This window comes from Odocoileus virginianus, chromosome 31, assembly GCF_023699985.2.
Source record: "Odocoileus virginianus isolate 20LAN1187 ecotype Illinois chromosome 31, Ovbor_1.2, whole genome shotgun sequence".
NCBI lineage: Eukaryota > Metazoa > Chordata > Mammalia > Artiodactyla > Cervidae > Odocoileus > Odocoileus virginianus.
In genome coordinates this window covers 1802638-1815598 of record NC_069704.1, presented here as the reverse complement: position 1 = coordinate 1815598, position 12961 = coordinate 1802638, and the positions used below count along the sequence as shown (strand labels likewise).

At 48.2% G+C, this 12961-nt stretch overlaps 2 protein-coding genes across 4 annotated transcripts in view; one reads left to right on the top strand and one right to left on the bottom strand.

The window, feature by feature from the left end:
• Nucleotides 1-5961, bottom strand: part of TRAPPC12 (trafficking protein particle complex subunit 12) — a 37239-nt gene extending 31278 nt beyond the window's left edge. Inside the window, exon 1 of one of the 2 annotated variants that reach the window (XM_070459166.1) lies at nucleotides 5839-5961. In XM_070459166.1, coding sequence (XP_070315267.1) covers nucleotides 5839-5946 — 108 coding nt within the window. In that variant the 5' untranslated portion in view covers nucleotides 5947-5961. Of the gene's footprint in view, nucleotides 1-4405; nucleotides 5295-5838 lie in introns of those variants that run through there. The other variant, XM_070459167.1, reaches the window with a different exon arrangement.
• Nucleotides 5962-9224: 3263 nt separating this feature from the next.
• EIPR1 (EARP complex and GARP complex interacting protein 1) overlaps nucleotides 9225-12961 on the top strand; it is a 64360-nt gene continuing 60623 nt past the window's right edge. Inside the window, exon 1 of one of the 2 annotated variants that reach the window (XM_070459162.1) lies at nucleotides 9225-9403. In XM_070459162.1, the coding sequence (XP_070315263.1) occupies nucleotides 9362-9403 (42 nt within the window). In that variant the 5' untranslated portion in view covers nucleotides 9225-9361. The remainder of the gene's footprint in view (nucleotides 9404-12961) is intronic. The other variant, XM_070459164.1, reaches the window with a different exon arrangement.

Here is a 12961-nt window from a genome sequence, read left to right as displayed (position 1 = left end):
GCACTCCATGAAATGACAGAGGAAACGAAGTTAACTGCAACACACACGCCACCCCCCCGACCCCCCGCCACGAAAGAAGGAGGGATCTAGGTGGAAGTGGGCAGTAGCGAAAGTCCCACCTGTCTCCTGACTTCTTTCCCTAGAAAACCTTAGAAGGTTCTTGTCACTCTCTCTGACTCTTCTGAAGGCAAATTTTCTATAAACCATTTTTTTCAAACACTGAGTAACACAATATTTATAACCTGTGGCTGATATAATACATCCTAACTCCCTTTTCAGACCTAATATTCTGAGATCTGTCATACTCTTGTTCTTCTTTCATTTTCCTTGTGTATTTCCTCAAACAACATGTTAGATTTTTGCTTTTTACTTTAATTTCTCCTCTGCTTTTAACCTTGAGACTCACTCCTGTAAGCAGCATGAAGCTGTAATTCCTCATTTTTGCTGACGATGCTCTAGTGTGTGATGGTTCCACAACCTACTATCCCTTCTCTTTTTTTTGGCCACCTCATGTGGCATGTGGAATCTTAGTTCCCTGACCAGGGATCAAACCTGTGCCCCGTGTATTGGGAGCACAGAGTTTCAACCACTGGACTGCCAGGGGAAGTCCTGATGTATCTATCCTTCTTGAGGAGTGCTGCTATGAATACTCCTGTATGTGCCGCCTGCTGCATGTGTGAAAGCTCACTCATATTATTAAAAGTGAAGCACGTGGGGGCGTCGTGGACAGTACAATTCTTCATCAGCTAACACCGCACTGTTTCACTAAGTCCATGCCCCAATTCACACACCTGGTAGTGGTGTGTGTAAGTGTTCTTCCCGTTCAGCACAGTCACCAACGCTTGACATTGTTACACTTCTTAATATCAAGATATTAAAAATTCCTACAAATCAATAGGATTATAAATTATCCAACAGAAAAGTATCCTGAACAAAGATCTGAGCACAGTGAGAGGGACACACATTCCACAACGTTTGTCCTGGGACTTGAACAGCCGCGCAGCCTGATTTTATCAGGACGATTCCTCATTGGACCAACAGTTACAGTAAAAATGAAGCACCTCTTTTCAGTCTCAAGAGTCCTGGTTGACACAGCAATCAGAGCAGAAGAAGAAATAAAAGGAATCCAGATTGGAAAAGAAGTCAAACTCTCACTGTCTGCAGATGACATGATCCTCTACATAGAAAACCCTAAAGACTCTACCAGAAAATTACTAATCAATGAATATAGTAAAGCTGCAGGATATAAAATCCTGCACAGAAATCCCTTGCATTCCTATACACTAACAATGAAAAAACAGAAAGAGAAATTAAGGAAACAATACCATTCACCATTGCAACAAAAAGAATAAAATACTTAGGAGCATATCTACCTAAAAAAAACAAAAGACCTATATATAGAAAACTATAAAACATTGATGAAAGAAATCAAAGAGGACACAAACAGATGGAGAAATATACCGTGTTCATGGATTGGAAGAATCAATATTGTCAAAATGGCTATACTACCCAAAGCAACCTATAGATTCAACGCAACCCCTATCAAGCTACCAACGGTATTCTTCACAGAACTAGAACAAATAATTTCACAATTTGTATGGAAATACAATAAACCTTGAATAGCCAAAGCAATCTTGAGAAAGAATGGAACTGGAGGAATCAACCTGCCTGACTTCAGGCTCTACTACAAAGCCACAGTCATCAAGACAGTATGGTACTGGCACAAAGACAGAAATACAGATCAATGGAACAGAATAGAAAGCCCAGAGATAAATCCACGTACCTACAGACACCTTACCTTCAACAAAGGAAGCAAGAATATACAACAGAAAAAAAGACAACCTCTTTAACAAGTGGTGCTGGGAAAACTGGTCAACCACTTGTAAAAGAATGAAACTAGAACACTTTCTAACACCATACACAAAAATAAACTTAAAATGGATTAAAGATCTAAATGTAGGACTAGAAACTACAAAACTCCTAGAGGAGAACATAGGCAAAACACTCTCCAACATAAATCACAGCAAGATCCTCTATGACCCACCTCCCAGAATATTGTAAATAAAAGCAAAAATAAACAAATGGGACCTAATTAAACTTAAAAGCTTTTGCACAACAAAGGAAACTATAAGGTGAAAAGACAGCCTTCAGAATGGGAGAAAATAATAGCAAACGAAGCAACAGACAAAGGATTAATCTCAAAAATATACAAGCAACTTCTGCAGCTCAATTCCAGAAAAATAAATGACCCAATCAAAAAATGGGCCAAAGAACTAAACAGACATTTCTCCAAAGAAAATATACAGATGGCTAACAAACACATGAAAAGATGCTCAACATCACTCTTTATCAGAGAAATGCAAATCAAAACCTCAATGAGGTACCATTACACACCAGTCAGAATGACTGCTATCCAAAAGTCTACAAGCAATAAATGCTGGAGAGGGTGTGGAGAAAAGGGAACCCTCTTACACTGTTGGTGGGAATGCAAATTAGTACAGCCACTATGGAGAACAGTGTGGAGATTTCTTAAAAAAATGGAAATATAACTGCCATATGACCCAGCAATCCCACTTCTGGGCATACACACCGAGGAAGCCAGATCTGAAAGAGACACATGTACCCCAGTGTTCATCGCAGCACTGTTTATAATAGCCAGGACATGGAGGCAACCTAGATGTCCATCAGCAGACAAATGGATAAGGAAGCTGTGGTACATATACACTATGGAATATTACTCAGCCATTAAAAAGAATTCATTGAATCAGTTCCAATGAGGTGGATGAAACTGGAGCCCATTATCAATAACCCTATATGCAAAACAGAAAAAGAGACACAGATGTACAGAACAGACTTTGGGACTCTGTGGGGGAAGGCAAGGGTGGGATGTTTTGAGAGAATAGCATTGAAACAAGTATACTATCAAGGGTGAAACAGATCACCAGCCCAGGTTGGATGCATGAGACAAGTGCTCAGGGCTGGTGCATTGGGAAGACCCAGAGGGATGGGATGGGGAGGGAGGCGGGAGTGGGGATCAGGATGGGGAACACATGTAACTCCATGGCTGATTCATGTCAATGTATGGCAAAAACCACTACAATATTGTAAAGTAATTAGCCTCCAACTAATAAAAATAAATGGAAAAAAAAACCCAAAAACCAAATAGATGGGTTAACAATGGGAAAAAAAAAAAAAAGAGTCCTGGCTGAGACAAATACGGTCCCATTACTTATGTGTCATGGAGGAACTCCTGCACGTGGATACCATAAGCTGTGACCATGAATGCTATAAACAGGAAGTCCAAACAAAATACCGCCCTTTTCCCAAAGATTTAAACCCTGGAAACAACTGCCTGTAGATATCATAATAAAGAAACAGTAGTACACTCAAACTGCAGTGAAAATGAATGAGTTATCCCATAGCGAATGCTTCAATATCTGGACCTCACAAATCTAATTCTACACACCGAATGGGTAGAAAAATAAACAGTACGATGACTTTCTACCCGAAGTTCAAACAAGAAAATTAAACAACATATTATTTTAGGAATACAAACAGAAAAAGAAGGTGATAATGCACAGTTGGACTGGGGAGAGGGCTGGAAGAGGCCTTGAGGAAAGGTTTGGTGGGGGCAGTGCATGGGTCTAAGCTGTTGGCAACGCTGGTGCCAGAAGCCATGTCTGCACTTGACTTTGTGTTTTTCATGTCTGTTACATGCAGGCTTTACATTTCATACTTTAAAAACAGAAAAGCACATGTATCTGTCCTTGATTTGCATGAGATATAAATCCTCGCTTCTCCTACTGATTTAATAAATGCTCACATGGCACTGGTGGTAAAGAACGCACCTGCCAGTGCAGGAGACACAAGAGACTCGGGTTTGATCCCTGGGCCGGGAAGATCCCCTGGGGGAGGGCGTGGCAACCCACTCCAGTGTTGTTACCTGGAGAATTCCACCGACAGAGGAGCCTGGCCAGCTACAGTCCATGGTCGCAGAGTTGGACATGATGGACCGACTAACACACAACACAACATAAAACCAGAGACGTGGTTTTAAGCTTAAATCCAGCATCAAAATGCTAGGAAAGAAATCAGACTTTCTCCTGTCTGCTTGAGTTCTTTGCACACGAGCTTAATTAATGCCTGAAAATATTTTTAAGTGATTTATATTCACTAAGAACAATGAAAACTACTGCTCTTTAGGCTCCCTTTCTGGACACAAGACTGCAGTTAGAAATCTTTTACCAGATTGCAATAATGGAAACCATATTTCCATGAAAGAACTGTGCCAAGAGGTAGGAATCGAATTAGTATACAATTGGAAAGGCTCCCATGGGGAGAACACTCACCACAGATCAAGTATTTTACATGTATTATCATATTTAAGCCTTTAGGACCAACTTACAAAGCATAAGCTCCGTCACAAAGCAGGGGTCAAGTGATTTGCCTGATGTTGTCAATGGATACGGAGGAGATTCCTACACAGGTTTTTCTGCCTCTGCTGTCCTGGTATGGCTGCTGAGACAGGTCAAGACTGAGAGCAGAGGGTAAGGCAGGGAGAGCTTGGAATGACTGCTTGAGGCTTGGCCTTACTACCAAGTGAAGTGACTTCTGAAAATGACTTAATCCTTTAGTCTCTGCTTCCTCATCTGAAGATTGGGATCATGAAGATTAAATAGCGACGGACGCACAGGAACTAGTAACTATCATTTTAATGATGAAGCAGAGTGGTGACACGCTGTCCAGGAACAGTGAAGATCCTGTTAGGGATCACAGACCGTGAGGACTCGTGACTGTATTGCTTTATTTGCAACCGTCTGTCCTTCCCCCCAGCCCATTACACAGAGCTGACCTCATTGCCACACAGCACAGCCTCCTGAATTTGCAAAAAGAAACAGGTATTTAAATATGTTTCCAGTAGCCATAGGAAGGTGTGAAATGCAAGTCCAAGGAAATGCTTCACTGGGGTTAAACTCTTTTGTGGGCTAGGTGAGAAAAACAGGCATATAGACAGAACTTTCTTGAGCCTTATGCTCTACATGTTTTCAAGTCCGCCCAGTATCGATACTCCAGTCAGCTCTGTCCTGCGTGATGCTTTGGAAAGCGTCAGCCAGCTTTTACATAGAGACTGAGAGGCCTTTACACAGACCATCGCGTTTTGTCCCCACAATGAGTCCGCTTGGGCGGGTTACTGTGAACAGTTCATCTACAGAAGAGGCGGCCAGGAGGAACGAGTCACAGTACGACAGCGGGGCCCCAGGGCGCAGACCCTCCTGAGGTTTCGGCGCCCAGTGTGGGGGCCGCTCCAGCGGTGTGGAGCCAACGGCCGCCCCTGCAAAGGGCACGCACCCAAGGCTCGCGCTCCGGACCCTCAGGGCCATCCTGGGCCCGGAGGGTGGCGGGGCAGAGACGAGTCCCCGGGGAAGAGAGAATCCCGGGTAGGAGAGACCAAGGAGCAACGGAGACCTGGGAGGAGAGACCACCCCCCTCCCCCGGGAGGAGAGACCACCCCCCTCCCCCGGGAGGAGAGACCACCCCCCTCCCCCGGGAGGAGAGACCCCCCGGGAGGAGAGACCCCCCGGGGAGGAGAGACCTCCGGGGAGGAGAGATGAAGGAGCAGCGGAGACCCGGGGGGAGAGACCTCCGGGGAGGAGAGACCAAGGCAGGGGAGGGGAAGGAGCAGCGGAGACCCGCGGGGAGACCTCCGGGGAGGAGAGGCCCGGGAGGAGACCCTCCCACCTCAGGGGCTGAAGCTTGAGACGGCTCGAGGCCCCTCTTCACAGCCCGGGCCCTGTCCTTACCCGCCCCCCAGCCCCCCGGGGTTGGGGGAAGGGTCACCTGCGGCTGTGACCGGGGTCCGGGAGAAGCTGGAGGAAGCCGGGAAGCCAGGAGCTGACTCTGCGCCTCCCGCGGCGCCTGCGCCTGCGCGCGCCCTCTCCCGCGCATGCCCGGCGCAGGAGCCGAAGGCCGCCGCGGTTCCGGTTCCGGCCGTGGTGGGCGGGGCCTGGGGGAGGGAGCGAGGGGGCTGGGTGGGGCGGGGCCGAGCGCGTCCCGGCTCTCCAGAGGGACGTCGCTAAACCTGTGGCAGAAGGCAGCTGGGAGGGAAGTGGCTAAGCCTTTTTTAAGTTCGTGGACAGTGCATCCTTGAAATACTTATTTCCAGGGCTGTGCCTTTGTGCCTGTATGTGTTTTCAACTTTTCTTGTTGAGAATACATCCATCTGTACTACTTGTGTAATCACATTAAGGATAAAAATGATGATAATAATAATACCAATGATAGCCGGGGGGAATTGATCCAGCAGTATGATCCTGAACGCCTTAGCGCCACAACTCAATCTCAGGCAAGCGGAGCTGCCGAAGAGGATGCCCGCGTCTGTGCTTCTGCTTTCTTGACTTCCGCTGTCACCTTGGAGATACCCCGGTTCATCACCCAGCCTAAGTGTCAGGCTGGGCGCCAGGCGCTGGAGCCAGCACAGCACAGCGCAGCTGAGCCAGGCCACACGCAGCCATTTCCTTCTTATTCTCTAATGATTTAAAATATTTTTATTTATTTTGACAAATAAAAATCGTTTGTATTTAAGGTGAACAACGTGACGTGCTGATATATCTAAACATTGTGAGATGGCCACAATGGACTTAATGGTCTTATCCATCACCTCACTCATTTTTTGTTTGTGGTGAAAATATTTAAAATCTATTCCCTGCAAATCTCAAGTATAGGACACATTATTATTAACTATGTCTCCAGAACTTATTCATCTTATCATTGAAAGTTTGTATTATTAGATCAATAGCTTCCCTTTCTCCCAACCCTCAGCCTCTGATAACCAACGTTCTACTCTCTTTTACAATGATTTCAATTTTTTTAGATTCCACCTGTAAATGGAATCATGCTGTATTTGTTATTCTGTATCTGGCTTATTTCACTTAGCACAATGTCTTCCAGGTTCATTTATGTCACAAATGATAAGGCCCCATTCTTTTCTAAATTTTATTTAAATTTTTAAAATTTTCTTCCTTTTTACAGTCTGAATAACATTCCATTATATATATATGAAAAAGCATGTAAAAAAACATTGGCCAACTTAAAATAGTTTTCCTCCTTAAATAGAATGATTGATTAACCAAATCTTGAGTTACTTTACAGACAACACTGCTGCTGCTGCTAAATCGCTTCAGTCGTGTCCGACTCTGTGTGACCCCATAGACGGCAGCCCACCAGGCTCCGCCATCCCTGGGATTCTCCAGGCAAGAACACTGGAGTGGGTTGCCATTTCCTTCTCCAATGCATGAAAGTGAAAAGTGAAAGTGAAGTCGCTCAGTCGTGTCCGACTCCTCGCGACCCCATGGACTGCAGCCCATCAGGTTCCTCCGTCCATGGGATTTTCCAGCCAAGAGGACTGGAGTGGGGTGCATTGCCTTCTCCGATAGCACTACACAGATACAAAAGGGGAACCCATGTCTCCACAATGACTTTCAAATGAAAACTAACAGAAATGTCACTGGCACCTTTTACGAGGCAAGAACTCTTTCAATAAGGAAAATCTGGCTTCCAGCAGACTGACTTGATACTAGAGAAACAGTTCCCAAGTCTGAAATTCCCCTAACCCCTTAAATTTCACCCTGACGGTTTCCTTGCTGGTCAACCTCACAATAAAACTCATTCTTTCCTCAAAAGCTGATGTCACAGTATTGGCCTCTATGATAACTGGATAATGCTCCCTTGGTTGGTGCGCACACGCGCGCACACACACACACACACACACACACACACACACACATTCTCCTTTTCCATCCAGCTGTGGATGGACACTTTGGTTGTTTCCGTATCTTGGCTATTGCAACTAATCCTGCAGGGAATATGGAGTGCAGGTATTGTTTCAAGATAGTTCATTTAGGTTGGATCACAGAAGTGGGATTTCAGGATCATAACGGCAGTCCATTTTTAATTTTTGGAGGACCTCCCATACTGTTTTCCATAGTTGATATATCATCCTACATTCTCACCAACAGGGTACAAAGATTCCCTTTTCTCCAATCCTGCCAGTGCTGCTTATCCTTTAACTTTTTGATGATGGCCACTTTAATCATGTGAGGTGGTGGCTCACTGTGGTTGATCTGCACTTCCCTGATGGTTAGTGAGCCTGAGCATCTTTTCATGTACCTATCCCAGACCTCCTTACCTGAAACAAAGATTAAGGAGTGATGAGAAGAAAGTGAAATGGTCACATTGGTGGAGAAACTGTGCGTGGCCCTAGAACCTATGGAACCAGGGTGCTGAAGAATGTGCATATGGCATTCTGGGGTTACATGCAATGTTACTCCTGTCTGCCAAGTTCAGTTCAGTTCAGTCGCTCAGTAGTGTCCGACTCTTTGCGACCCCATGAATCGCAGCACGCCAAGCCTCCCTGTCCATCACCAACTCCCGGAGTTTACTCAAACTCATGCCCATCGAGTCGGTGATGCCATCCAGCCATCTCATCCTCGGTCATCCCCTTCTCCTCCTGCCCCCAACCCCTCCCAGCATCAGGATCTGCCAAAGGCACTGCCAAACGTCAAGGCACGCGCTTTGGCGGACTCCTGGACGGAGGCAAACTTCTGCAGCGTTGACAGTCCTTGGAGACCCAAAGACGCCACAGTCTGTCCACCGGACTCCCTTCAGAGGCAAATAAATGTCAGGCGTCACTTACCACCCCAGCCCTGGCAGTGCGACCCCTTGGCCGCGCCACGTACAAGGCCGGGCGCCTGCAGACATGAGCGAGCCCGGCCTCTCACCCTGAGGCTCCTGGGCCCAGCCCACCCGAGTCTGCCAGCCCAAGCGCATCCCCGAGCCCTCCACCGAACACCTCTGTGCCCATCAATGTCCCCAAAACGAGCAGCGATCGTCTGTAAAGCCTGAGGTGCCGCCTTGGCTGGTGGGCCGCAGAGGACTTGACAGCGCCTGCAGAGCGCTTCCCGGCGCCCGGCCGTCCCACGACCGCGTCAGAGCCCTAGGGGAACCGTAGGGCGGCAGACCGGGGGAGGATCCGACCTGCAGGCCGCCCGGCGCCCGCTAAGTGCGAGTCCCGCACGCCCAGCCCACCCGGCAGGCTCGCCCACCAGGCCCTCCCCTTCCGGTCCTACCAGCCGCGGAGAGCCCGGATGGAGCCAAGTGCGCATGCGCAGGATCTCGGCGCTGCTTTCGTCGGCAGCCGCCGACGGGGGCGCGTTAATGACGCGTCCGGAAAACACAGGAAGTGAACCCTACGGGAGCCGCGGTGGCTCAGAAAGGCCCCGCCGGGGCTGGAGCGCATGAATGGGAGCGGAGCTGGGGCGCGCCGGCTCAGGGAACCCGCCTTCAGCGAGGGCGCTGCCGCAGCATGGAGGACGACGCGCCCGTAATCTACGGCCTGGAGTTCCAGGTGGGTCCCGGAACGGCCCTGCGGCGCCCGGTGCCGCCGAGGTCACTGCGGAGAGGCCTCGGGGGGCCAAAGGCCGCGGTCATCCAGGAACGGCCGAGGGCCCGCGAGACGCCCGGGGGGCGCGGCGGTCCGGCCCGCGACCCCCGGCCGTGGGAGCCCCCGCTGCCTGCCTGCCGCCCGCGGCGTTCCTTGTGGCCTGCGTCTCACGGCTCGCTTTGCTGTACTTGCTTGTGTACAATTCCGAGAGCCTTGCTGTTCTTGGAGGCAGGCGCTGTATCTGTATTACTGCTACTGGTTTAACTTGGACACAGTGTTTAAATGTGCACTAAACGTTGCCAAGATGCAGGGGGAGTTCCTGCGTCCCCTTCACCGAGTTTCCCCTAATGTTGGCATCTTCCTGTGGCCCTGGCACAGTGACCAAAGCTTCGAAATTAGCTCTGAAACCATCCTGTTACTCTTCCCTGGTGGCGCAGATGGCAAAAGAATCTGCCTGCAATGTGGGAGACCTGGGGTTCGATCCCTGGGATCAGAAAGATCCCCTGGAGAAGGGCATGGCAACCCGCTCCAGTATTCGCACCTGGAGAATACCGTGGACAGAGAAGCTGGTGGGCTCCAGTCCACAGGGTTGCAAAGAGTTGGACACGACTGAGCAACTTTCACTTCAGTTCAGTTCAGTCACTCAGTCGTGTCCGACTCCTTGCGACCCCATGGACCGCAGCATGCCAGGCCTCCCTGTCCATCACTTAACTCCCGGAGTCCACCCAAACCCATGTCCATTGAGTCGGGGATGCCATCCAACCATCTCATCCTCTGTCTTCCCCCTCTCCTCTTGCCCTCAATCTTACCCAGCATCACGGTCTTTTCCAATGAGTCAGCTCTTTGCATCAGGTGGCCAAAGTGTTGGCGTTTCAGCTTCAACATCAGTCCCTCCAATGAACACCCAGGACTGATCTCCTTTAGGATGGACTGGTTGGATCTCCTTGCAGTCCAAGGGACTGTCAAGAGTCTTCTCCAACACCACAGTTCAAAAGCATCCATTCTTCGGCACTCAGCTTTCTTTATAGTCCAACTCTCACATCCATACATGACCACTGGAAAAACCATAGCCTTGACTAGACAGACCTTTGTTGACAACGTAATGTCTTTGCTTTTTAATATGCAGTCTAGGTTGGTCATAACTTTCCTTCCAAGGACTAAGTGTCTTTTAATTTCATGGCTGCAGTCATGGTCTGCAGTGATTTTGGAGCCCAAGACAATAAAGTCTGTCACTGTTTCCATTGTTTCCCCATCTATTTGCCATGAAGTGATGGGACCAGTTAATATGATCTTAAGTTTTCGGAATGTTGAGTTTTAAGCCAACTTTTTCACTCTCCTCTTTCACTTTCATCAAGATGCTCTTTAGTTCTTCACTTTCTGCCATAAGGGTGGTGTCATCTGCATGTCTGAGGTTGTTGATACTTCTCCCGGCAATCTTGATTCCAGCTTGTGCTTCCTCCAGCCCAGCGTTTCTCATGATGTACTCTGCATATAAGTTAAATAAGCTGAGTGACAATATACAGCCTTGATGTACTGCTTTCCCTATTTGGAACCAGTTCATTTTTCCATGTCTGGTTTGAACTGTTGCTTCTTGACCTTCATACAGATTTCTCAGGAGGTGGGTAAGGTGGTCTGGTATTCTCATTTCTTGAAGAATTTTCTACAATTTGTTGTGATTCACACAGTCAGAGGCTTTGCCGTAGTCAATAAAGCAGACGTAGATGTTTTTCTGTAGTTCTCTTGCTTTTTCTATCATCCAGCAGATGTTGGCAATTTGATCTCTGGTTCCTCTGCCTTTTCTAAATCCAGCTTGAACACCTGGAAGTTCTCGGTTCACATAGTGTTGAAGCCTGGCTTGGAGAGTTTTGAGCATTACTTTGCCAGCATGTGAGATGAATGCAGCTGTGCAGTAGTTTGAGCATTCTTTGGCATTGCCTTTCTTTGGGACTGGAATGAAAACTGACCTTTTCAAGTCTGGTGAATTTAGCATTCAGTAAGTGTTATTCTGATTATTATAATGAAACAGAATTCTTACAAGTGAATTCTACACAAGGCAGTATCTCAGTGCCCTGTGAGTCAGGAACTGTTGGCTTGACAGCTGGCTCTGTCACACACGGCTTCCCTGGTGGCTCAGCTGGTAAAGAATCCACCTGCAGTGCGGGAGACCTGGGTTCTATCCCTGGGTTGGGAAGATCGCCTGGAGAAGGGAAAGGCTACCTACTCCAGTATTCTGGCTTGGAGAATTCCATGGACTGTATAGTCCACAGGGTCGCAAAGAGTCGGACACGACTGAGTGACTTTCACACACGTGCTGTGTCACTCAAGACTGGGGCCTTAGAGACCAGTTGAGAATGGCGCTGTGTCTTGGGCACTCTGCTTAACATTGTACGTATATTTTGTTTAATTCTCACATCAGTCATATTGTTAGATGTTATTTTTCCTGTGGTTGGAGTCTTCTTAACTAGTAAGTGATGGGGATTCTGGCCTAGGTGGGCTTTAAACCCAAAGCAATTTCAGAGCCCTGTAACCAGCAAGTGAAACTGCCTTCTCCTTAACCCCAAGGTGCACACGTGGGTACATCCAGAGGGCACCTGCGGAAGAGAGAAGCTTCCCTGACCTTGTGCTCCCTAAAGTGTGCATCTTCTTCTAATGCTTCTTAATAACTTTTTGATCTCTTTAAGTAATCCCCCAAATAACCCAGAGGTTTTGATCTTCAGTATTGGATCTTTGAGGTAACTAAAATGTTACAAATTTGGACAAATCAGTGGAGTGGATTGTTGCCTTGGGCCTCAAATATTTTATCTAAATATCTTTTCTTATCTTAAAAGAAGTAGCTGATTGTCACACTTCTTTACACAGCTCTTTGGGCCCTGGCTTTCTTGAATCTGGAGAGCAATTACTGCATGTGGGGAAAGAAAGTTAGCTAAGATGGTGGTGGTCAGGCTCTCTCGCCCCATGTTTTGTAACTACGTGGTTCTGTAACAGTAGAGATAACTTAAAGCTCTGTGCATCTCAGTGTCCCCACATGCCCACCGCCATGTCTGTTCTGTAAGCATGTATAAGCTTCACCCGAAAAGCCCTTGAGGCTGCCTTATGACTGTGTCCCCTGGGTCAGCCCCGAGGGAACACAGCGTTTCTGCTGCTGCGCCAGTCAGGAGAGAATCAGCATGTCGGCAGTTCTTAGGGCTCCTCGAGTTTTTCTGCAGGCTCCCCGCTGGTGCTGTGCCTGCCCTGGGTTCAGTGAACAGTGTGCATAGCAAGAAGTGGTGGGACAGCGGAGGTCGTCAGCAGAGTGAACAGCCAGACTCAGGGCCAGCCCCAGCGGAGAAAAAGAGAAAGTGCAGCCGCAGTGGAGAGTTTAGAGCTGGGTCAGCGCCTGCTGAACCCACGCCTGCGGAGCCCCGAGGGTCCCCTGGGCCTGCAGACAGCCAGAGGGGACGCTCGGGGGTGGGTGACGCGCAGACAGTACACGGAGGGCCTGGGTGATGATGGGGAGAGCAGCGCTTGGGGTCAGCCACACCA